The sequence below is a fragment of the Histoplasma capsulatum genome, assembly GCF_000150115.1.
Source record: "Histoplasma capsulatum G186AR genomic scaffold supercont2.5, whole genome shotgun sequence".
NCBI classification, from domain to species: Eukaryota; Fungi; Ascomycota; class Eurotiomycetes; order Onygenales; family Ajellomycetaceae; genus Histoplasma; species Histoplasma capsulatum.
The window spans coordinates 913276-937530 of record NW_025544805.1 but is presented as its reverse complement, the minus strand read 5'-3'; the positions used below and the strand labels follow the sequence as shown (position 1 = coordinate 937530).

The following is a 24255-nucleotide window of genomic DNA, read 5'->3' as shown; positions in this document are numbered from 1 at the left end:
AATCCCAAACTCTGGAGACCAAGTTTAAAAAAAAAGCGAATTGTCCCCAAGGATAGAATGTTCGAGCGTAAGACGGGCTCGATCAAACCTATCAAACGTTGTTTTGGAGTAAGGCGTCCATCCAGGTAGAAGTGTTCGCTGGCAAGGCAAAAGTGGTTGTGAGGCCCCTCTTAGAGGTTAAGTGCATTGTCAGCATCGTCCCTCCGTGAATACGACTTTAAGTGACGAACCTTCACGGCACTGGCTTCAATTTTTCCTAAATTTGACAGGGAGATGTTATCTTGGATACTCCGTCCATTCTGCCCTGCTCAATTCCACGTCTGGGGCCATTTCGAACAACCTGCTAGTTAGTCAGCAGTTAACAGGGCTGGGTCATCACTCATTGCTAAAATTAACTGGAAGAGTTGGTATGAAGGTCTGCTGGCTTGGGGCAAACAATGATAAGGATTCCGCAGAATCTAGCGGTCACGCCTTACTAGCAGAACAAAAGAATGCCTCTGGTAGAAATGAGCCTCACCCAAAAATCAACGGGGTCGAAGTTCAGATAATGGGTGTTCGACACGAATATAATCCTTTTCCTCCTCTGTCAAAATTGATGTGATTTATGTGAGGCGAGAACAGGGCGAACGCTTTGGGTACTGTTGCATTTTAATGCCTTCTTCGCTAATCCAGCGAAAACTTCCTATGGTATGTTATCAGCAGTTGCAAGTCGATCTTTAGTCAATTCTTCCTCGAATCCCAGAGCCTTGTCCTAGATCATTGTCAAAGGCACACCTAAGAAGGCAGATTCCCTGAAATAAATGAATAAATGAGATGAAATGAAAAATCGCAACGACGAATTGTGAACAGGGCATCGATTTTCTGGACCTCAGCCGCCACACTGCCAGAAGATGCCACTGTTAATTACTCCCTTTTTACCTTGGCATTGAACCCTCATCAAGACGAGGGCACCCCGGCAAGGCACTCCGAGATAATTCTCTTTCTGTCATCATCTCCACAGTTCTCAGCAAATGCCGAAACCGAGGCCTGGTGTTCTCTTACGCAGACATGAAGCGTCCCTAGGGCCGACATCGGTCAACTCGATGTGGATTCCTGCGATCCCGAAAAGACTACTCTCATTCAACACGTTAAGCTGCTAGCGCAACTTGATCCCTCAGAACGGTTTGCGCCCTTCCTACACGGATTCGGCCTCGTCGTGATCACATCACTCAAAACCCGAGAGCAACCCGTTGTGCGACGAGAAAATGAGTCTGAAACGACACCCCCACACCACTTGGAGTTACAGTGTTGGACTCCACTATAAGCACCTTGGGTGCTCCATGCCGGAAAGCTCAGAAGATGTGAAGTTGATATAAAAAATTTTTTAAACTTGGGCCACTAGCCGCGCTTAGCAGAAGCTCCACAAATGATAGCGTCATATCAACGCTCCTCAACCTCGAATCTTGAGATGATTCAACACACAAATTTTCCTTAAGCCGAACCTCACCAATAGGCCACTCATTCGGAGTCATTCCACCGCCTGAGTCATTCCGCCGCCTGCGTCATTCTGCCCACAAACTTCCACCATCTAGGAAATGACGTCCATAAAATCCTTGGGCTTCGATATTGCTAAGGGGAAGCGAATACGTCGCTGGCTCGGGTTGGTGGATTCTCACGTCGCGGTGAGATATTCCACCGATGGGTGTTCATTCGAGACGGCTGGGAGGACTTGGAAGCCACAATCAGCATTTTGTCGTTCGGATAGCAACGTAATGAAAGTGTTTGGGATGAAAATTTTGCAAAAAATGCCTTTAGCAGGACATGTCTTGGGCTGAATTTTAGAGCCAAAAGACACAAAGAATTGGTGCAGTGGTTGAAACAAAGCCTTTCCTCACTAGCACAACTTGGCCTTTATAGTAAATAAAGGAACAGAGATGAGTATGTGTGCATCAAGTGAAGCGGCGGTGTTGCTGGAGGGATATAGCGACTGCAAATCTTCCTGCCATCTCGATCATTTAGGGGTCTCATGGTACTAACGAGCGGTTTTGAACGTATTTCTGATGAGAAATAAAAGTATATATTCCATCCTCCTAATTCTATGCAACAAACAATCGTACAAAGTGCATCCAGTCAAAGGATATCCCCGCTGATAATGGCGGTGAGATATACATATGCACCCGTTGAAACCTGCCCCTAATCCACCATAAAATCTAGAGCCCACTCCATTCCTGCCCTTTCGATCCCTTCCCCTCTTTCAAAATTGATATCTTTGTAGAGCAAAATATTTCAAAAAGTCCAAGTTCGCGACAAGTTACAAAAGTAGAGGATAAGGAAGAGTATCCACAATATTTAGCCAATATGCTGCCTTGCGCATATTCGTCAGCAAAAAAAAGAAAAGGGAAGGGAAGGAAGAAAAAGGAATACCATATCCCTATAATTGAATCGAAACTAATAATATCTGGGGCATCACTTTGGACGGCTTGGGACAGCCAGGGTGTGTGTCTATTCAAGTGTCATTATAATGGGGATAAGCTTCAAAAAACTGCACCTCGAGATAGCGATAAACACATCTCAGAGTCGAAATCAGGGGAGTGGTCTGGAAATGGAGCATTTGGAATCAGGGGCCCGTCGTGATCCTTCTAGGCCCATATGTGGACCAAAGCAACATGGAGACACCCGCAGTCAGGCTTTTCCAAATGGTGGAGAGACACTCCTATCTTACTTGATGCTGTCTTGAGAGCTGGTACAAACTCTTTATCCAGAATGCCATGATGCTAGCAGCAGCATAAATTCATATATCAACATTTCGAGAGTATAACGGTTGATTTGAGGAAAGCCTGTTCTGATCGTAAAACAATGCTCAGGGTTGCTCTACATTTTTCCTAAGAAAGAGCGCTCTTGCGCAACCGAGTTTTACAGGCAGCCGTAGTAGTTATATAACCAAGGATCCACTGTTGTTTTTTAACCATAATATGGGTCATCCACAATATGCGCTGAAACAAATAAAATGTTGTTTCGATTGAGTTTCTATGCTCGAAACTGTTTATTTGACCGAGGCTTCACTTGTCTAAGACATCAGCAGCTGCAAGTAAGCTGCTCCTCTCCATTCATCAACGTTCACTCCCCGTAGCGACCTTATAACTTTGTCCGAAACCTCTTTTCAAATACAAAGTTCTTTACAAACGTTTCCATAGACCTGCACAGCATGTTTCCAGTCAGCCCTGTCGGCCGAACCCAACGTTTTGCGAAGGAATATTTCGATAATTGTCAATGTTGTTTTCCCCGTTGGGCCTATTCTCGGGTATATATATTCGTGAAGTAATGACCCATTCCCTGTTCATTCTGTATCTTGCACGCGAGTTTCCGGATACTGCTCTTCCACGGTCCGTGCTTCGACAGCCCATCTTCCACCATTATCTCTTCAAGCCCCGTGCCATCACCATGGTATCCTTAAAAAAACTCAGTGTGGTCAGACCGGCACTGGGCTTTCACATTTGAAGATTCCTTGAAGTGAACCGCAGCCAATCTAGGTCAGGTTATTTTCTAGCAAATCAACATCAGGAAGAAGAATATCATGAAGAGTGCTTACAATATACAACTTTTTCACCCTATATACCCGGGCTAATTCCGGCATCTCCGTCACGGCGCTGAATGAGGTTATTAGGATGTTCAACCATGGGAAAAGTACTTTCTCCTTGTAAATCGCCTGACGAATTTTTCCCAGACCGCTATTTGTAGTCTCATCCGCTGATAGTTGATTTGTTGTAAGACGTATTTTAAGCATAATTTAAGGCAACCTGCATGAAGCCAATGCTTCAGGAAGGATTTGCCCAAAGGCCGTAAGCTCTTGCGGTTGGACAGCGAAATGGTTGCCTTCAACAGTATCTGCTTAAACTTGCACACACATCCATCGAATAAATTACCAACTGCCATTTTTTTTTTTTTTTCAATTCTTCAGTGCTGCCAATATCTCCTGGAAGCACTGTCATACAGCAGGCTAAAACAACAAGCAGATGACGCTGGTGTCATTCCTGGTAAATGGAGGTGAGGGTCCGGTGTTACCCCTCCTGCACCTGACAAATTTTCTAAAAGCGCAAGCAACCTAGCTACCAACCTACCTGCACAATGTCTGGTCAATTGCCAACTGAGTAGAGAATGTAGCTACCTATCTACCTGCCAACTTACCTGCATGATAGCCAATCAATCTCTATGTGAATAGACATTGCGAGCTAGATAGCTAGCTACCTAGCTACCTCTCTATCTATCAACCACCCTGCCTGCTCAATGTCCAATCAATCTCAATGAGAATAAACATCACCTATCTATCAATGATATCTGCGATGATATCTAGTAATGATACATATCGATGATGATATATATTGATGTTATATATGATATCTAAGAGTATACAACTTTCGAGCTTATTGCTCCATCCCACCCTAGCTGCATGTTTAATGAAGCTCCTGCTATTGAGTGTTGTGCCTCAGCTTTCCAACTCTTTGAAGGAATTAAAGATGTCTTCATCCCTGGGATCTAGAGGTTCATTTGCCCACCTCATCCCCAGAAGGGGGCAGCCTGCCCCTAGCATATATATATCTTGTTGTCGCCTCCGTTGCAACCTCATTTAGGCCGCTTGGTGATCTTCGTGGTCACGTGATTGGCATTCACCTCTTGTTTTTACAGAACAGCAACAATGACAATAATACTATATTATTGAATACTAGTTGATAACTAGATAAGTTCAAAAAACTTGTATTATATGTGTATTATACTGTATAAGTATTTGGCCCAACTGACCCTTTTTTTGTCTTGGCACAGACTCTCTAGCGTAATCAGCTGAGTTGACTTGTAGGGTTCTTGTAAACGGTGTAATTCTCGAACCTTCTATTGGCCAGCTTAAACGCGCCCTGTTCAGGCACCTTGAATGACTAATCACTTTTTGCCTCGGGATCCCCTTGTGGTTCTCCCTGTCTCCCGTCCTCATACCCTCACTGAGTTCAACTTTTACTTCAGCATCGTTAGTTGATCTGCTAATCGGCTCTGCTCTATTCTCCAAAGACGAAAGATGGCTTCTGCGGCTAGAACTTTCACCAGGGCTTTTGCTCGTGCTCCCCTTGCGAGCGGCACCTCTTCATCCATCCGAACTTCCGGTCGTCATGCAGGCCGTTTTGCCCTTCCCTCCCAAAGCTTCCGAGGTGGATCCCGCAGGGGGTATTCCTCAGGTCCTGAAGCAGGAAAGTCTTCTACCGGTTATTATCTTGGATTGGGTGCTGTTCTAGCTGGAGGTGCTGGTGCCTTCTACTACTGGAATAACGATGGACTGAAAGCTGTTGCCAAACCAGCGTCTTTCACTCCAACCAAGGACGATTACCAGAAGGTGTACGATGAAATCGCGAAGCTCTTGGTAGAAAAAGACGACTATGATGACGGAAGCTATGGACCGGTGAGCTAAACTTCGTCTCAGCCTTCATTCCTAGTAGCATTTTATAATTTATGGTTTGTTTTTGAGCAGGTTCTTGTCCGATTGGCATGGCACGCGAGCGGCACCTATGATAAGACAAGTGGCACTGGGGGAAGTAATGGCGCCACTATGCGCTTCTCTCCCGAAGGCGACCATTCGGCGAACGCTGGCTTGAAGGCTGCTAGGGATTTCCTCGAGCCGGTCAAGGGTAAGGAGCATAAAACAAAAGGCCCTTTCATAACATTCATAACGTTTCGTAGCGATTCACTTCGCTAACCTGCATATTAGCTAAATTCCCTTGGATCTCCTACTCCGATCTTTGGACTCTTGCTGGTGCTTGCGCCATTCAGGAAATGCAAGGGCCGAAGATTCCGTGGCGCCCAGGCCGCGTAGACAGGGATGTAACCTTCTGCACACCTGACGGACGTCTTCCTGATGCTTCCAAAGACCATAGACATATCAGAGATATCTTTGGACGCATGGGTTTTGACGATCGTGAAATGGTCGCCCTCAGCGGCGCTCACTCCCTTGGTCGTGCCCATCCTGACCGGTCTGGTTATGACGGCCCGTGGGATTTCAGCCCGACTGTCTTCACCAACGAATTCTTCAGATTGCTGGTTGAGGAGAAATGGAACTGGAAGAAGGTAATCAAAAATGCAAATATATATTCAGTCAAATAGCTCTTCGATTCATGAACTGACTAAACCAAAATTCCAGTGGAGCGGTCCTGCCCAATTCACCGACAATACCACCAAAACTCTGATGATGCTTCCTACCGATATGGCCCTTGTAAAAGACAAGGAGTTCAAGAAGCACGTCGAACGATATGCCAAGGACAGTGACGCATTCTTCAGGGAGTTCTCGGATGCGTTCGTCAAGCTCCTCGAGCTTGGCGTTCCCTTCACCTCCAAGGCTGAAGATCGCATACGATTCAAGTCTTCCCACGACTGAATTAGCCGCTTTGTGACTTCTTTAACAGCGAAGCGAAACAGTTTTTCCTCTTGATCGATCCTTTTCTACTCCTTGATAAATCTAATCAGTTTTTTGTGGCACACCTCTGTCAATATCTTTTTATGATTTTTTAAATTCACTTTTTTTTTTTGTCTTAGTAGTATTTTACCAAGTTCTGTTCTATTCAGTTTTAGATTACAAAGATCTCTCTACTCCTGTTCACCTCGGTTTCGAGGATCCTCCTCGTTCCACCTTTGTACGATACCTGTCATCTTCTAGCGTCGTTCTTGAGCAGGAAAAATATTTGGAGAGGGACCGAACAAGTGAAGTGGGAAGTACGGGAAGTGCGCAGAATGCGCTAAGGTTGATGGTTGGTGCTTGATATATTTGATCCTATATTCAACACAATCAAGATGTAAACAATTAAAACCCTATCAGGTATTATTCTTCAAAGAGTATTTTATTCAATTCAAGCAAAAGCGAAAAAAATAAAGAAAAAAGGAAGTTCCCAGCATCTCCAGTCCACGTTGAACAACCTATTTCATGTGGGGCAAATAACATCTGAGCCTGAACAAGATATTATTTATCCATCCATTTATCGTTCACCCAGCACGCCCAACCCACCATTCCCCACCATCCCCCGTCTTCCACCGTTACGACAATGACAACAACACCAACTCACTACTCAATCCTCAACATTCCATACCCACCTCCCTACCGTCTTATCAAACCGGATTTAAAACTAGCTTATCATCGCGCGCTACTCCAACACCATCCAGACAAAGCTAGGACCCTGCCAACCAGTACTACTCCCCAAGCCAACGGGACCAGCAACTGTACAAATTCTGATTCGCAATACATAAACCATAGAGAGGCGATGCTAGCATCCAGTGTAGCCACCAAGGTTTCGACGTCAGCCAGCACAGAAAAGCTCTTGCACCCGTCACCACCACCGCCCAATGCTCCGCCACTCAGATACACAGTCGACCAAATAACTACGGCATACAAAGTTCTCTCGGACCCAGCCTTACGGGCTGAATATGACTGCTCCCTCCGTTTGTTAGGGATAAATAGCAGCAGCTATGGTAATGGGCATGGCGATGGCGATGGTATACTGTTTAGAACAGGCATGGAGGTTTTCGATCTAGACGATATGCATCTTATGGGGAGTAGCATTATCGGTTCTGATCCTGGCACCAGCTTCGACGACAAGAGCGGTGGGATATGGTACCATCCTTGCCGGTGTGGGGAGGAGAGGGGCTTCCTGGTGTTGGAAGAGGATCTTGAGAGGGAAGCGGAGAGGGGGGAGGTAGTTGTCGGGTGTCGTGGCTGCAGTTTGTGGGCTAAAGTTGTGTTTGCTGTTGATGAGGGCGACGAGGGCGACGAGGGCGGCGGGGGCGAGATGGAAAATGAGCAGATACCATGAAGGAAACTGGCAATTCAGGACTGATGGAATACGAGGGAATCTACAAACCACCGTAGTGTCTGGCCATGGCACAATGTCTACACCTTCACCTAGAAGGACTTGCTTTCCACCGGCTTACAACAGAACTCCACATATAACACGTACTACCCCATCTAACGGTGCACCTGCAGCATGGGGCGGCTTGCTGAGGTCAATTCGTGTACAAAATCTAATTTGTGGAGGAAGTTATGGCCATCGTCGGTGGCACATTTGAGGAAATGCCTGATGCAACGCATTGCAAGCCACTCGACCTTCCTCAGGTGACAAACAGAGAGCCATATGCTGATACGTAAATCACTCCTTCAGGTATGTTCGCTCCTGGCAATTCAGACGTATCTACCCTGTGTATGGTATATCCTCTCCCCTGGCAACAGCCCTCACCCCCCTTAAATCGATCAGACTTCGAGTGTGCATACAAGGTCATTGTAGATAACGCCTCCGCTAAATACACCCGGAGTGAAAATGGATTTGAGATGAATTATATAGACATTTCTCTATGATATATAGCGAATTGTATTTGTACTCAACGATAAAGACACTTCACTCCTGCCTTTTGGATATATTCCGAACAGTAGAGGGGCACATATACTGGTTCGTTTTGTTCTCCTTGCTTCTTAAGAATACTAATACTTCACTATCACAAGTTCAAGTAAAACCAAGAAGGGTTAAGAATACATTCCTGTCACATACTCGTATGGTTTGCAGTTGTTGGTCGTTTGCCACATTGAGACTTGGGTGGAGAACGTTTTCCCAAATACGTAGGCAACACTTCGAACAACTTCATCCTCTCATCTACAAGTACAAAACTCATCACTACTCGATCTCCTAACCCATCAACTCCCATTCCCCATCGCCCAAAATGCCGAAGATCGTTCACATATCATCGCAAACCCAATTAGCGGAACTTCTCTCGTCGTCCTCCATTGTCGTGGTAGATTGTAGGTTATACGCGCTCCAATCACAACCCCTCCATACCCCTCCCTTAACTGTGCTCCCCCACAAGCCGTCAGCGCTTCTGGATTGCTATAGCACCAGTCGAGCACAGATGGGAAAATCAATTTGTATCACAGTACTAACATTGGCCTTTTCTATTTCATCGACAGTCTATGCAGACTGGTGCGGACCATGCAAAGTGATTGCACCAATTTTCGAGTCACTGGCAAACAAGTTTTCCAGCCCGACGAAGATATCCTTTGCTAAGGTCGATGTCGACTCGAATCAGGAATTAGCAGCCTCCTATGGAGTTAGTGCGTAAGTTGCAACAATGGCGACTTCCTTCTGTCCTTTCATCTATCTATCGCTGTTCTCTTGTGTTGGCTCTTGCATCTTGTGTTGGCTCTTGCACGCTGCCTACTTCACCACCTTCACTTGCCTTCCTCATTACCAACGACTCTGATCGCAAGAGATTGACAGCTAACTTGCATATCCACGATTGCTTTCTAGCATGCCCACGTTCCTAATCTTCAATAATGGCGCCGTCGCCCATTCAATCCGCGGCGCAAACGCGCAACTACTCACATCCAAAATCCAAGAATTCGCCAGGAGTGTTGGATCTAACGGTGACGGCTCAGCTGGTACTGCAGGCGAGGCTAGCGGCAACGGCTCACGTTGGTTAGGTGGAAGTGTTCCGAAGGGTTATTCAGATGTCTCTGGCGAGGTTGAAATCAAAGGCATAGATCTTCTCAACTACGACAACCAGGTCGGATCCGCAAGATCGCTATTCGCAGCAGAAAAGCCCTCTGGTTTCTCTAGTGCCGAGAGTAGTGGGAATGGCAAAGATAAGGCCTCCGCTACACCGGACTGGGTGGAGAGTGATACGGACGAACAGCTGATGCTATTTTTGCCCTTCCAGTCGTCTATTAAGCTTCATTCATTACAGATAACTTCTCTCGCACCTCGCGAAAGTGATGATGACGTGCCAATGCGGCCCAAGACTTTGAAGTTGTATGCAAATCGTGCGCATATCATTGGCTTTGAAGACGCCGATGAAGACAGTCCGACACAAGAGATAGAGTTGTTGCCACAAGATTGGGATGAGGAGACGAAAACGGCAACTGTCGAGCTGCGATTTGTCAAGTTCCAACGCATAATGTCGCTTGTGGTATACTTCGTAGACGGAGATGGGGATCGTGAGAGGATCCGAGTGGATAGGCTGAGGCTATTTGGTGAAGCTGGGGAGAAGAGGGAGCTGGGCAAGCTGGAAAAAATTGGGGATGAACCGGGAGAGTAAACTGGAGAAATGCGTTTGTGGTTTATATACAAGCAAGATGGATGTCGTGAAAGATATCGGGTTTACTTCGTCCTGTATCAAAATAATTGTTCATCGAGCATTTATGTTTTATCTTCGAAAAGCCTTGCGGGAATGGAAATGAGACACGAATCGGATTATTCATTCCAAAGGCTACTTTCCTTCTACGAATCATCATCAATCATGCTCTCAAATACCACTACTTGTGTAAACGGCTCTGGTAAAGCATGCCTTGAGGTTTGGCTTTCACTCTTCCAAACGCTGCATCACAGGAGATTCCGGCACAGTATGACTACGGGAAAGCAGACTTTTAAAAACAGAAAGATTTGTTCGATCCCAAACCAAATGGCCATTCCCTCAATGAGAAAGAGAATACAAAACAGCCAGTAAAGTAAGAACCGAAGTGCAATTTTCATTATTCTGTGACGCAGCCGACACCTAAGGATTTTTTGACTCAATCAAACATCACGAATAAAAAGCCCGACGGCTTTTTGATGTCTAGGCAACACGGGTTAAAGGCTGCGTCGCCGCACGAAGAGAGAAAAGAAGAAAAAAGAAGGACAACAAAAGAGTGGCAGGGAAGGAATTTTTATATCGGAGCCCGGGATGCAGTTTTTCCGAGAGACTACTTTTTAGCGAGTTCTCATAAAATACAAGTAAAATAAATATCAAGTCGATGTCGACAAATACACAAGGCCAGTGAATCCATGTGCACCCTCAGGTTCTCGATATCGCCTCTTTCGCTCTTTCAATAGTTTCGACATGTTTCTTTCCCCTTGGTTGGGAAAGAGGAGTTTCATAAAATCATCTATGCACCTCAACCAAGCCCATGACGTAGCTGCGTTCAAGCGAAAGGAAGGAAAATTCCACAACTATTTTAGCTCCCTTTTTTTTTCTCTTCCTTTCTCATTCTTTTTTTCCCACTACGGTGGTCAATGATGAGTGATATGCGGCCATGGTCGTGTATCTCAATACATATATAGGAAGAGGATGAATTGCTCTCTTTTGAGAGCTTGATATCGACTGACAACACTCTGAGGCCTGATTTGGTTTTATTCCAACCAACTCGATCGGATCGATATTTTTTTCCCTCTACTTTCCTATCTCTGTTTCTTCGGTTTCGAACCATCAGAATACTATTTTGTTCCCTTGACTTTAAATTTTAATTCAGAAAGTTTCTGTGTATCATTTTACATCTGGTTTGATAACCAAATATTCACGCTGAAGCCATTGAGGGCTCAAATCATACTTTTGACCCTAACTAACGCATGAGAACAACAACCAGGGTCCTGGATAGGTCGTCTTCTGACGGACCTACCTCCTGCCTGGATGTCTGGCCGTATTTGGTTGATAGTAGTTGTTCCCTCTACTTCTCAACCATCTAGAGGTGAGGAACCACAAGAACTGGATGGAACCACATTTGGCCATGTTGAAATCCTGAATAAAGTTGAGCGTGTGCAGCTGGTCTTTTTGCGAAGCGTGCGTAGGAAAATCCATCTTTAGTTCCTATGATTCCCCCGATTTTCTACTATTCTCTTCCTTAGAAATACACAAATCACGGATAGTAGGATCCACTATCAGCAGCCAGAAGGGATGCTGTTGCCATGACTCCGGGTCATGCAACATTGAGTGTTCTTCTAGCTGGCCACCGATTGGATTGTGAGCCTTTCTCCCCCCGGGGTTGGTTGCAAACCTAAGATATATTTTACCAGACAGGGTCTCTCTTGTCGACAAACACTTTGCTTCCTCACCCTCGAGGCCTTGTCACTGTGTACTATGTCTTCTAGGGATGGTGTAGTTGCTTTGGCAACGAAAACAACTCCATATTGCCCGGAACTCCCAGATGGCAGTATGAAACCACCATTCATGGACTGCCAGCAAGTAGGGTTGTTCAAGAATAGAATGTGATGCTCTCTCTACACTCTTTGACAACTCATGACACCTACATATTTCTCCTGCCATTGAGTTGTGCAGACAGTTTACTTACACCCATACGTCCATACCTCGTTAACATGATGGCCTCCTTGGATAGGTGGTGTCGTATCTTGCTCGCGTCTGGAGGTGACAGTGGATGCCTATATCCTGGTGATGTTTTCTATCTGACAGGGGAGAATAATCTGCAAAACTTGAGACTCTGTCTATCTTTTTTTTTTCTTTTTTTTTTCTTTCTTTCTTTTTTTTTTTTTTTTTTTTTTTTTTGCGTGGAAAACGCTTTCATTGTTGATCAGAAGAGTTTCCACGCTTCACTCCCAAAGGGGAAATGTCCAAAAAGTTACTAGGAGAAGAAAAATCCCTTCTTTGGGAAAAACAACTTGGGTTCTGGGTGGAGCTCCGCCGCATTGATCACCATATCCGATTCGTTTCCAAGGACTTCTATGGCGTCTGTTGGACCAAATATGGAGAAGCCGTGGGAACAGTGCAGGTAGTCGTTTGTATTTCCCTGTTTAGATCATATATTGATTATTAAATATTTGCTATTTTCGGGTGGGTGCTATAAAGAGTCACCCGAAATCAGACCTGCTGAATATCTGTTTTAATCTCTTGGCAAGTAGCAAATTTCGAGAGAAATTGAGTCCCTCACTGCAGTTTCTGGATTACCCTCCTCTCTACACCCTGGGAACCTCTCAATTGCAGTGAGATGATTCCCATTGTTGCATCATGAAGTGGAGAATGGAACAACGGCGCTGCCTTAAAAGGACCGCAACATCCATCGCATAACTCATTGCTCTTCGTTACTCTCAAAGGATATCTATCCTTCTCCATTGCTTTGAATTGCTTCGACGAATTTTTGAAAGATACTGGTCATTTCTACCCTTCGATCCCAAGCACACATTTTACAGCACATTACGATGGAATGTTTCTCAAGAGCAGCTTCTACACTCAATATGAAACCAGTCCAAAACTTACGCGCTTTGTTCGATGGATCCACATCAACCCCAGGGGCGGCACCTCACCCCTTCTGCCTGGGAAACTGGAACCGTTTCCTAGGGCTATCATCCAGAAAATTTACTGGATTTTGAATAAAGAATGTTTATCCGGCTGAAGACCGTGTCATTCGTCATGGGCAAGCTCACCCTTGTCGGTTAAAAAAGAAAGCTTACGAAATTGTAAATAATTGGGGGAGGGAGGGAGAGAGAGAGATGAGTTGACACAAAGGGAATCTGTTCGCTCCCTTGCAAAAGCTGGCTGTAAGCTAATCTTGCGGCATAGCACTCAATACCCAATGGTTTGTGAGCGGATCAAGCAGAATCTGCTACATCATGCGGTAGCTACAGCAGCACGAGGGAAATAATTTCAGCAAGTGTGCATGTTGGTTTGCGACGTTGCACCGGGAAGATGAGGACAGAATCATTCGCCCTGTCCAGTTGGGGGAGCTGAGAAGAAAAGCGATAATTGAAGAGGCGAGGAAACCTACAGAGGGCTAACTAGTTGTACTGTACCTCCAAACTAGGCAACAAAGCTACGAAGTTCAATGGTCAGTTATTTTTATGGGAAACCCCTTAATCTTCACTTTTATGGAAGGGATAATATTATGGGGTTAACAACAGGGCATTATTCAGGAATCGTGAATCACGGCTCTGGGACTACTGTCGATGTGGCTCCTTGAACAGCATGAAGGAAGGAAATCAAACGAAGCTCTTTGGAGCCGTTTAAAATATTCACTCGATTTGTTCGCAAGCTTTTTATATTGAACGATGGAGGGAATCGAACCCTCTGTTCTGGAGAACTGCAATTGGGAATATCTCAAAACGGCCTCGTTGTCATCGTTCCTGTTATCTCACGTCCATGTAAGCCAAATATCTTGGGCCGGAGATGAGGGGTGATGAACTATCGTTGATGGATCCCTTTGAGGCGTTTGCGGGGAACATAATTCCACAATCGAGATATGAACAGCAAAAATGTGGGCCCGTGTTCATTACAGTGGAGGCTAATGAGATAGGCTGGAGTCTCTTTGGATGGGCCGACTGAGCGCCCATTCTTGTGGAGAGTCATCGCTTGTCCAATATGGTCTAGGACTCTCTCGTGGGCAGCAAACGCGGTGTTTTTTGGTGATCGTGGGGACATGGCTATTTCCCACATATTCTAATTTCTTTCGAAAGGACAACTCTCAAAGAACCCGTCAGAAGAAACGAGGCTAATATTGGCCCTTTTCGCCCGGCCTCGCTCATCGCCTTCTTTTAGCAATGGCCCATCATCCAGTGTTGCCAGTCAGTGCCTATCTTCAATCCAAACCAAGACCTGTCCTTCAAAAACTGCGCCTGGAGCCACAGCACTAGAAAGAAAACTAAAATATTCGGTACATGCAGAACTAATTGCCTACCAACTGGGCATTGTGTTGTATTCTCTTCTATTGGATATGAGAGACATGCAATTCCCTCAACCGGTAATGTTCCTTCGATGCACATAGGGTCTTGGTTATTTCCTCAAAAGTTGTGTGTTTCAATCTGCCGAAAATATTGTTGACGGTCCAATGGTAGTCGGCTGTGCCTCGCAGATTTACATGCACAATGCCGTGGACGAAGTCCATTTTGTGCAATTGAATGAAACTTTCCACAGATTTGACTATTCACTTGTCAAAAAGCTTAATGATAGTCAGATACCCAACCCAAAAAGGTGAGATAATTAACGGCGAACAGTGAACTAAAAAAAGACTGTTGAACTTTATCAAGAATATTCGAATGGACATGCTCACTAACACCGACCTTCCCCGGATCGTTTAATTCTCCCACTTTCCAAGGAGTGAGGATTCGGATAGAAATTAAATCCTGATAAAAATAAACAAGTTCATGCTCCTGCAATTTGCAGGAAGGGAATACGGAGATTATTCCCACATGGGTGGTGGGTGGATGCTGAGGGGGCCAAAAAAAAAGTCCAGCAGAAAAAATCCTTGCTTCCGCAGCAAAAGGAAGGGAAAAGCAACTGTGCGGAGGAATTATCTGAGCTCGGCTTCTTCAACATACGCCCAAGCGATCGGCAAATGCTGTATGCACGATGCCACTTTCGCTCCAGTGTTTTCCACTAGTCGGAAGACATGAATGAACTCAAAAACGCCGACTGGCCTGATGGAATAAGTCAAGTTTTGAGCCAATAGATGGGAGCCAGGCGACATGGAAAAGAAAATGACAACGGACTGTTCCTCCATGCTGGTATGTTTCATGTTCGCTGGGACGGCTGAACTCCTTCGGCACAACTAGGGAAGGCGAACGGCTTGGTGCTGAAAAGTGGATCTGAGGGCCAAGGCATTCGCCAAAATTCCCCAGATGTCGACGTGCAGTAGCGCGGGCATGGATTGCGACTTGGCCTACCAGTCAACGCCAACCATTTCCCCAAGGCATTTTGGTTGTTGGTGCAAAGAGAAGGAGCCCTGGTTCGGCAAAATGGCAGGGATAACTTCAGAGAGCAAGGCCATCAACAAATACATGTTGGCATGAAGATGAAACTTTTCCATCTTCGTTCAATGGGACAAATAATGCAGACACACTCTCACTTATCATCTGTCATCATCGTTGAACCATTTGAGCGATGAACTGACAGCCACATGGACAGCCTCCTTTGTTAGAGTTGGAAATCATCAGAGCTTGATGAATAAAATATCTTGATTCCTCTCATTATCTGCATGCAATGAGGAGAAGCGAGGACGTTTGGAAAATCTTCGACCAATGCATATGCCCGAAAACAGGCAGGATTAGTTTTGGCGGTGTGCTTGTGCGAGACTGTGCTCCTCGAACATCTAGCCCCTTGATCATGTAGGCTACGGCCGGGTTTTTGAAATGATACTTGGCTCTAACGGAAGACATCTCTCATTGCAATCCCATTCAATTTTGCGAAAAGAGATACCTCTCTCTGCACTTATCACATTCCTACATCGTCCCCTTGCATGAAAGCACAGGGATGAAACAGCGATCGAGAGTGTACATTTATGCATAGGCTAGCCGTACACTATCCCACCTGTACAATACATCCATCTCTCGCCATTCGATGATGTCGATGATGCAGCATATTTTCGTCAACAATAGGTATGCTGGAGAGATAAGGCGAATGCGAAAGCAAAAAATGATCGAGATCTTTTGTCCAACCTCATATACCCGAAAACTCGGCTGCAAGGGCTGCGAAACGTTTTGTTATCCCTTTGATCAATGCGAGAATCTATGTATCAAGCAGGGCAAGGAATGCAGTGGGACATTGGCACACAGAATAGGCCAGCCGAAATGCACTCGCTCTGCCCCTCCAGGCTTGAAACTTGCACTTAAACACATATCCCGCATATATGAGGGGCAGTTTTCTTTCTCTCATCTGGGACCCATCTAGGTCAGGGCCGAAAATGACTGGGGCGTTGCACAACCGTTTTTCCGCTTTCCCGCCTTTGTCCTTCATATCGGGACGGGCAGCCAGACACTCCAGCGCGCGACGGGATACATACAGCAAACCTGTCATTGCCTGAGGTCCCATGTGTGTGTCTGGATTTAACATGGGCTTTTAGTTTGGTTTCTGATCAATCCATTCTCCTAGAGAGGAAACTGACTGAGGAAAATGGTGGCTTTGGTGCATGGAGTGGTGAGAATAAGCGATTCAAAGGATATACGTGTTTCTTGTCAGTGCAATATATGGGCCCTGATTACCTGGGTAAATTCAATTTTATTACAACTACAGTCAGCTTGCAAAGTACTCAATAATATCAGAATCTTTTGCTTGCCCAGACTTTTTCTACCCGATCCGCACAAAATCCCTGAGATAGGTTGGTGGGCGATCATTTATATCATAACTGTGGAAATGGGTCGTAAAACCACAGGCAAGCCAGTTGGAATCGACTATTGTTGAATTCTAATATGGACCTCCCATATGTTCCCTTCCTCTTTCGTCCATTTTCTACATTTTGACTGCTTTATTTAATTTAATCTACAATATCTAGATAATGGAACAATTCTGTCTGCTTGTTTTCAATACACCTTTTTCATTTTTCCCAGAGCCGTCAGAAAAATATTTCCAGCGTGGGATAATTACAGATTGTAATGAGAACAACCAGCACTTTTGGCCCAAACAAAATCCATGTTATCACACATCAATCACCCATGGACCATGCATGCTTCTTTTCCAAGGAAATTATTCCATTGGATGCGGCTTCAAGAAGTGCATTCAACCACCTTCTTGAGTTTGGTTCTTTGTCACTGCTGAGTGAAGAGAAAAACCATGGATCACAGTAGAGGCTCATTGGTACGTGATGCCCCCAAAATAAAGAGAGACAGAGAGGGAGAGAGAAAGAGGGAAAAAAAAAAAGAGGCGCCATGTTTCGAAGCTTTGATTCCCGATGAACTGGAAATGGTTCCTGTCGATCTTTTTATTTTCTTCTTTTCTATGTTTCCTTGCCATTCATTCTAGTAGATATGGTAGAGAAGTAAGAAATGGAGGTATCGAGTGCGAAAGCTGTGCAGTCATGTATGTAGGTAGCCAGCGGTGCATCCTTCCAACATGCAATTGTATGTACACTCCATGGCTACTATTCTGAAAAATGTGATATATCATGTGCGTGGGTATTTCAAAAGAAAGTTACGATGACGGCATAGATGTTCTTATCGATTGGTTATCTCTTCCAGGGTGCAAATCTGACATGTTTATAGCATCCACCCACGCGTGCAACAAAGCTCAACCTATAGAAGATAAAAGGATACGGCGGGAGGACAAACTTCATAGGGAGACGGCAGTATGTATGTTGCACTACGCATGTTGCCTATGAGATATCTACGTGGTGAGATCCGGGTGTCCTCGCACTCGTGAAACAGAATAGTCAGAAAAATAGCAATTGGTGATGGGCCTAATAATGGTGACAGTGTATATATATATATATATGTGTGTGTGTGTGTATAATAACCGGCGGGGGCATAGGTGGGATAGGGATAGATATACCGGAGAGAGAAGTCCCAAGATCTTGCAATGTAATTGAATGTTCCATGTGCACGATTTATAATACCAGGAGGTGTGCCATCAGTTCTCTGGCTGGCCTTAATGGCCTTGAGATACGCGCTACGTATGGATTGTTCCTGGTAGGGCTAAGTCAGAAGAAATATATGAGGAGCATGGTATGAGGTTGCAAATCTGACTGGCAATAGGAAGAAGAGCGAAAGGTAGAAGATTCGACTTTCCTTCCATAGCCAGGATATTGAAATGAAGACGGTCTGAGAAATGGCTCACGTTGAATTAACCAGGATTGAGATCTTAAAACCTTCAATTAATATACATGTATAAACCTACCTGGAAAGTCGGAATTGGTGCACAACCTCTCACACTTGAACTTATTGCACTGCTGGTGGTAAAGTCGGCACAATGTGACTCTGATCTCGATTCTGGTTTGTCAATTTGTAACATTTTCCAATAATGCAAATTGTGTTTCATTCCGATATCTCTATTTATTTATTGGTGAGAGTGGCCCTTGCTTGTCTTTTTCCCTTCTTAAAAATAGTGTTCAGGCAGTCGTTCCACCACAAATCATGGAAGGCATAAATCCTTAGAAAGTGTGAACAATATTCAATCTACAATGTCTTTGTTGATTAGACATGAACAGCAAAATAGAAAAGGGAAGCAGAAAGAGAACAACAATTTGGACGAGTCAATTCATCCCTCTAAGCTCACACATTTTATAAATCGTTAACTCATTCTCTATTCACATCGGGTCAATGCATCACCTCCGCTGCGAAGGGACAAGCTGCTATTGGTCTCTGGGTAGTACATGTACCTTGCGGACGGGAAGGATTTTGAAAGTTAATTATCATCAGAAGAGAGAATCGGACGTTGAATACGAAAGCAAAAGAAATCTCCCGTTCTCATGAACAAGAAACAAAAAAGAAAAAGACAGACGTGCATTGCTCATCCTCGAATCAAACGAGGAGAGCTAGCCTGGATGTGTAGACAGAAGATGCCATAGGTTAGAAGAATTGGAAAAAGCTCAAAAAAGCAAAAAGAACAGACAAGAAAATGCAAGGTCCAGTTACGAGGCGCGCATGCAGGTAAAAAAAAAAGAGCTATGATGCAGCCACTCTGATTGTGATAGAGTGATCGCTCTGCATATTCTGCTTGACTTTCCTGTCGTTCGACAGTTTGTATAAATTTTATATTTTTAGAAAGATATATTCCATACATTTTGTGAGCGGGAAATGTTTTAGGGTAGATTTATGAGCTAGGAAAATGGCGAGGGCGGACCGACATTGCGATGCTTCCTTCTGCTTCTGCTTCTTCTTCTAGTAGTACTTCGTTCTTGATCTCTTGCTTTTTCTTGCCAGGGAAAAAAAAATCCCATTGAGTTTTGCGTGCTGATCCTGATTCCCGAGTCAACCGTCTCAGGCACCAAGAAACGGAACAGAAACCCAAAAAGTTGAATGATCTCAAAGATCCCATCCTGCACATTCAGTTCGAAAAAGAAGGTTTTCAGGAACCCGCTAACCTAAAATATTCCTAGCGGGACCGTGCCCCGGTTCATAATCTTTATCCATAGAAATGAATCCGGAACTACGAAAAGTAAACCCCCCAGTGAGAACGCCGCTTTGCTCCACTGGAAATCCACGCTAGCAAGATAACAACGGTCCAGCATATGGTATTATTTCGGCAACCGCGAATAGCAATTATAACAAGACACCAGTAACTATCGGATAAAATGAAATCTTTTTCAGATGAACGACGGATCGATTAGCCATTGATTGTAGACCACTCGTACTGGGTAACTAATTTTTCTTGAACTTCCACTGCTCTTTGAGAGTTTTCCGTATAATTTTTTTATTTTTTACTTCTTTTTGGCCTTGTTCGTTTTGCTTTTTCTGATATTTCCCTCCCTTCCCGCCTGGTTGGGCTAAACTCATATTTGGTCTAGCGGGCTTATGGAGTTGGATGATCGGTATGCGACAATCTTCTTTCCAATTCGGTCACTTTTCAAAAAAAAAATTTTTCCAGTGCTCTCTCCCTCTCTCCCTCCCTCTCTCTCTCTTGTTGATGTAGGCAGATATTGTAACTACGCGTATAACTATACCCTGCTGTTTCGTTTTGTTCATCATTGCCCCAGAATGTGCGTGTCCGTATGAAGTGCAGCACAATTCCAGTCCCCACGGCCCGGCATCGTACGTTGTCTGATTGGCGGTTTGGATTTTTGTGGTCTGATTGTAACTTAGAATCCTTGCGTAGCGGCTAGTTTAGAATGTTCGAGTAGCCAATCCTTCCCTGCGTTTCAACCTCCGCATTATTACCCAAAGTTTGCGCCAATCAAACAATCCGTCAATGGGACCTCGAGGAAGCTGGGGTGCCACATAGGATTTCCCAATCTCCCACTTGGCGTTGGCCGCTGGCCACTTGGGCAGGGGCCGCCGCAGGTTCCATTTTGTTCCGTCGTCCCCTCTGGGTTTGCATAGTAACAGAGCGGGGCCGAAAGTTTAGAAACCCACCAATGATCATGGCCTGCAAGGCCCGTCTATTGATGTTTGCCGGACAACTGGGGGTGGCATGGACCAATATTCTCATGAGCTGACTCGAGGGGTGGCGGGAGCGAGAGGACAAGCGGTCCTTGGCTGTTGTCTGACTGAATATCTGACTCTTCCCTCATCCTCGAGGACCCTGTGATTACAGGAATGGTAGCAGGAGGACAGGGACTATTTGTCAAATATGAAACCTGGCATACATTTCCAGAAGAAGATAACCCGATGTTTTGGATCCATTCAGAAAGTGCCGTCAAAAAAAAAAAAAAAAAGAAGAAGGTAAGTTGTGCGTAGTGTAGCTCGTAATTATTGTCTCTTCTTCATTTTCTGGGCCATTCTAGGCTATCATAGGCCATTTTAGATTTTGCTTTTTATTTTCTTTTTTTGTGATTTTGCTCTTCCTCCAAAAATTTTTCTTCTTTTTGGGTGAAAGTGAAAACGTACTAGAAACCATAATGGAGGGAACCTGGGTGCAACCCAGCCCTGACACTACGACGCTCGAATTCCACACTCTCACGCTTTTGTCTGCAAGGTGAGAGATCAACCACTTAGGCACTTTGGATCACTGAGATCAGCAGAGGGATGGGATGGGGTCAGCAGCAAAAAAAGGTTCCTGGGGCTGCTGCGCCATCCTCCCGCCCAGTCGCCCCGGACAAGGGTGTTCGGTAGCGTCTCTGCTGAGTGGGTGCAGCACTGGCCTGCGGGCTCAGAGGCTGGATGGCGACAACGATAATCATATGGATGGATGGGATGGACCTAGGACGGGCCTTGATGCGGTTCGCACACTTGCGCTTGGGTTTGCCGCTATGTTGGGCGGGTGCTTGTGCTGGGCTAGTTGCACAGCACCAGCACCTTGGTCTCACCACTCTTGGTGGCCAGCCCACATGCACCACTCAGCGCAGTCTGTCCCTGTCTCGGTCCCCGTCGCTCGCCGGTTGAGAGAGGAGCAAGAGCGAGAGTGTGTGTGGTCTGTGATCTGTGGAGTGGAGTGGTTGGATGGTCTGTGGTTTCTCTCCGCAGTTGCTGTCCTCTCTCAGGACCTCTTGATCTCTTCTCTGGTGCAGGCTGAATCTGACCCTCTGTTGTGTGCTCTGTGGTCAGCCTGGGATCCGTCCAATGCTGATTTCGCCATTGCATGGACGGGGGAGGCCAATAATTGCCCATCCATACGCAGGACTCCGTACCGTAGCCCGTCATCAATCGCTGCTGGCTCACGCTCTTTTTTTCCCGCCGCCCACCCCATCGCTCGGCCCTGCTAAATATTGTTCTGCTGCTAATTAGTTCATTAATTAATCCATCAACTAATTAATTGTCTGTCTGTCTGGCTGTCTTCTTTCTTTTTTGCTTCTCCCTCCATTCTATCCCGCACCTTCTCCCTCCTTCGTTGTTTGTGGCTATTCAGTCCGTCCCTTTTATTTCTTCCTCTATTCTTCTATTCTTTCTAATTCGTATCTTTATTATATCTTCTATACTTACTATTACTATTATTACTATATTTACTCTTCTATTTTTTTCTGATTGTGTTCGGCTTGACTGCTTTCTTGCTCGAGTACATTCCCAGTCCTTCCTTTGACCCCGTCATCCACACCGCAGCAGTAGAAGCAGCAGCAGCAGACTACTACGTCTATCGACGCCTATAAACATTGATATCCGCAATACTTGCAATCTTGTACTATGCCTATTCGATAATCATATCACCTCCACGGTCCTTTACCAAATCCCAACGCGAACCGGACAGATACAAAACATACCATACATACTTGACTCGAATCGCCGAGATAATCGCAACTTACTCACACTCTCTTTTTCTTCAAGTCGCGGATCGGCTTGTCACTCCTTTTGACAAACACCTGAATTAATATAATCTCTACCTCCCATCTTCCTCTATACAGCTTAACTGTCTTATTGCTCTTGGTACTTCGTTTCGCGCATGTTCTATTTCGACTTATCTTCGATCTCTGCTCACCCCCCGTTCGAAGCAGGCTCAACATACTTATCTAGAACATCCTGCTGGGATCGAATTACGCTCCGTTTTACTCATTTTAATATATTCGTTCCATCGCGAAAGAGACAATTTCTGACTTTGTTTAACTGATCGGTAAGTTGTATGCTCATGTTTTCTTGCGTGGTTGGCGGGGGACTGCGGGAAGGTTGAGCAAAAAAGAAATGTATACTACACGGGGTCAATATCAAGGGCGATAGCGACACTGCAGTAAAAAGCCATTTGTACCAATTGTTGAGAGAGACTGATAAGATATACCATTGCAGACTCCAGAGAACATCAAACGCCATGGAACCTAGCTACACCATGCATCCAGCTCCAGTTTCCGGCCCTTCTCCTTCGTCCTTTTATTATTATAATCCCGACCCGGATACTCTCAATGGGCAACATGGCCACTTTTCACAGCATCCCTCTGAGATGCAGCATCAGCATCAGCTTCAACAACAGCAACAGCAACAGCAACATTCAAATGGGCACATACCAATCTACCCAACCCAGCCTATCCACCACCAACCACAGCAGCCAATGCACCCAACAACAACAACCCATGGAAGATAAACAGGCAGCATACGCCCACAACCACCTCCCGGCCCAGAACCACTCCATGGGCCTGCTGAATGGGACGATGCATATGACTCCTCCGACAGTATCACCGCAACCACAGCACATCAAACCTACCATGATGCTGCACCAGGATCCGCCTTCGCTCATTCCTCTGGACACATCGTGCGGCGGCGGCAGCAGCAGCAGCAGCAGCAGCAGCAGCAGCAACAGCAACAACAACAACAACAGTTTTAGCAACGGCGGCTCATCTGATCTCTACGGCTTCCCATCGACGCCGCCATTGTCATCCTCTGGAAGCACTGCAAGCAGCCCGCCATCGAGCTGTGGGATGCTGCACACGCCGGTGAATGGGAGCTTTTTCCAATTGGAGACAATTGAAGGAGTGAAGGAGGGGTGCCAGAGTGACGTGCAGACTGAGATACTGGCTAATCTTGACTGGGCCCGATCGACTTCTCCTCCGCTGACGCCAGGTAAGCCAACCAATTTTATATTTTTGTTTTTGTTAATTGTGCGGTAGGTGTGTTAAGACCTACGCATTGTTTTATTGTGTTGATGGGGGAGAAGAGAAGGGCCTTGTCTGGCGAGAAAGAGAAATTAATTACCAGTTCCATTGTTTTTTAAAGGGCTGGGTTGGCTGGCTGTTGGGGACGAACACCAAAACCCAGAGGAAAATCAACACCCAACAACACCCTCACCTCAAAAAAAAAAAAAGGACCATATATGTATTGCTGTTCACACGCAAATATATATATATATATATATCTGTGTCAACAGCAAACCTATTCTATTAATCCATGGGTGACTTTTACTGACTTGCTGTGTGCTGTGCAGTGTTCATCCACGGCCCACCCGGTGCCAGCCACCGCGAGGGGCCGCAGTCTGGGCTGTCCAGGGTCGGCCCCAGGCTGGCTTCCGTTAGCACGGCCACTAACTCGTGTCCCTCCCTCTCGCCCTCGCCTTCGCCCGTCCTCACCTCCTTACTCCTGCATCACCAACACCCCCAACACCTGCACCAAACATCCCCCTCGCTACCTCCCCCGCCCTCCAGCTCCGACTTCTGTGATCCTCGCCAGCTCACCGTCGAGTCCGCTGCCCAGTCCTCCTCCTCGTCGGATTTTCCTCCTCTGCCGAATT

The 24255-nt window shown here is 45.6% G+C and overlaps 8 protein-coding genes across 8 annotated transcripts; 5 read left to right on the top strand and 3 right to left on the bottom strand.

Annotated features, from left to right (window-relative positions):
* Nucleotides 1–57: 57 nt before the first annotated feature.
* Nucleotides 58–1303, top strand: HCBG_04265 (uncharacterized protein; the record flags this gene model as incomplete). The annotated part of the gene is made up of 5 exons (XM_045431314.1): nucleotides 58–125; nucleotides 403–597; nucleotides 673–687; nucleotides 850–1029; nucleotides 1054–1303. 5 exons carry the CDS (start codon nucleotides 58–60, stop codon nucleotides 1301–1303), a joined length of 708 nt encoding a protein of 235 aa, XP_045287867.1.
* A 3692-nt stretch (nucleotides 1304–4995) lies between these two features.
* Nucleotides 4996–6885, top strand: HCBG_04264 (cytochrome c peroxidase; the record flags this gene model as incomplete). Its single annotated transcript, XM_045431313.1, has 4 exons — nucleotides 4996–5422; nucleotides 5492–5648; nucleotides 5729–6084; nucleotides 6158–6885. 4 exons carry the CDS (start codon nucleotides 5045–5047, stop codon nucleotides 6389–6391), a joined length of 1125 nt encoding a protein of 374 aa, XP_045287866.1.
* A 167-nt stretch (nucleotides 6886–7052) lies between these two features.
* Nucleotides 7053–8340, top strand: HCBG_04263 (diphthamide biosynthesis protein; the record flags this gene model as incomplete). The annotated part of the gene is made up of 1 exon (XM_045431312.1): nucleotides 7053–8340. The coding sequence occupies one exon, from the start codon at nucleotides 7053–7055 to the stop codon at nucleotides 7815–7817; it is 765 nt and encodes a 254-aa protein (XP_045287865.1).
* Nucleotides 8341–8671: 331 nt separating this feature from the next.
* HCBG_04262 (thioredoxin) lies at nucleotides 8672–10086 on the top strand (the record flags this gene model as incomplete). The annotated part of the gene is made up of 3 exons (XM_045431311.1): nucleotides 8672–8794; nucleotides 8960–9107; nucleotides 9300–10086. The coding sequence occupies 3 exons, from the start codon at nucleotides 8716–8718 to the stop codon at nucleotides 10084–10086; spliced, it is 1014 nt and encodes a 337-aa protein (XP_045287864.1).
* Nucleotides 10087–11365: 1279 nt separating this feature from the next.
* HCBG_04261 (uncharacterized protein) lies at nucleotides 11366–12753 on the bottom strand (the record flags this gene model as incomplete). The annotated part of the gene is made up of 5 exons (XM_045431310.1): nucleotides 11366–11437; nucleotides 11856–11975; nucleotides 12092–12179; nucleotides 12417–12544; nucleotides 12703–12753. The coding sequence occupies 5 exons, from the start codon at nucleotides 12751–12753 to the stop codon at nucleotides 11366–11368; spliced, it is 459 nt and encodes a 152-aa protein (XP_045287863.1).
* A 3498-nt stretch (nucleotides 12754–16251) lies between these two features.
* On the bottom strand, nucleotides 16252–16554 carry HCBG_04260 (uncharacterized protein; the record flags this gene model as incomplete). The annotated part of the gene is made up of 1 exon (XM_045431309.1): nucleotides 16252–16554. The coding sequence occupies one exon, from the start codon at nucleotides 16552–16554 to the stop codon at nucleotides 16252–16254; it is 303 nt and encodes a 100-aa protein (XP_045287862.1).
* Nucleotides 16555–21386: 4832 nt separating this feature from the next.
* Nucleotides 21387–21798, bottom strand: HCBG_04259 (uncharacterized protein; the record flags this gene model as incomplete). Its single annotated transcript, XM_045431308.1, has 2 exons — nucleotides 21387–21634; nucleotides 21726–21798. 2 exons carry the CDS (start codon nucleotides 21796–21798, stop codon nucleotides 21387–21389), a joined length of 321 nt encoding a protein of 106 aa, XP_045287861.1.
* Nucleotides 21799–22945: 1147 nt separating this feature from the next.
* On the top strand, nucleotides 22946–23674 carry HCBG_04258 (uncharacterized protein; the record flags this gene model as incomplete). Its single annotated transcript, XM_045431307.1, has 2 exons — nucleotides 22946–23591; nucleotides 23649–23674. 2 exons carry the CDS (start codon nucleotides 22946–22948, stop codon nucleotides 23672–23674), a joined length of 672 nt encoding a protein of 223 aa, XP_045287860.1.
* Nucleotides 23675–24255: the final 581 nt, after the last annotated feature.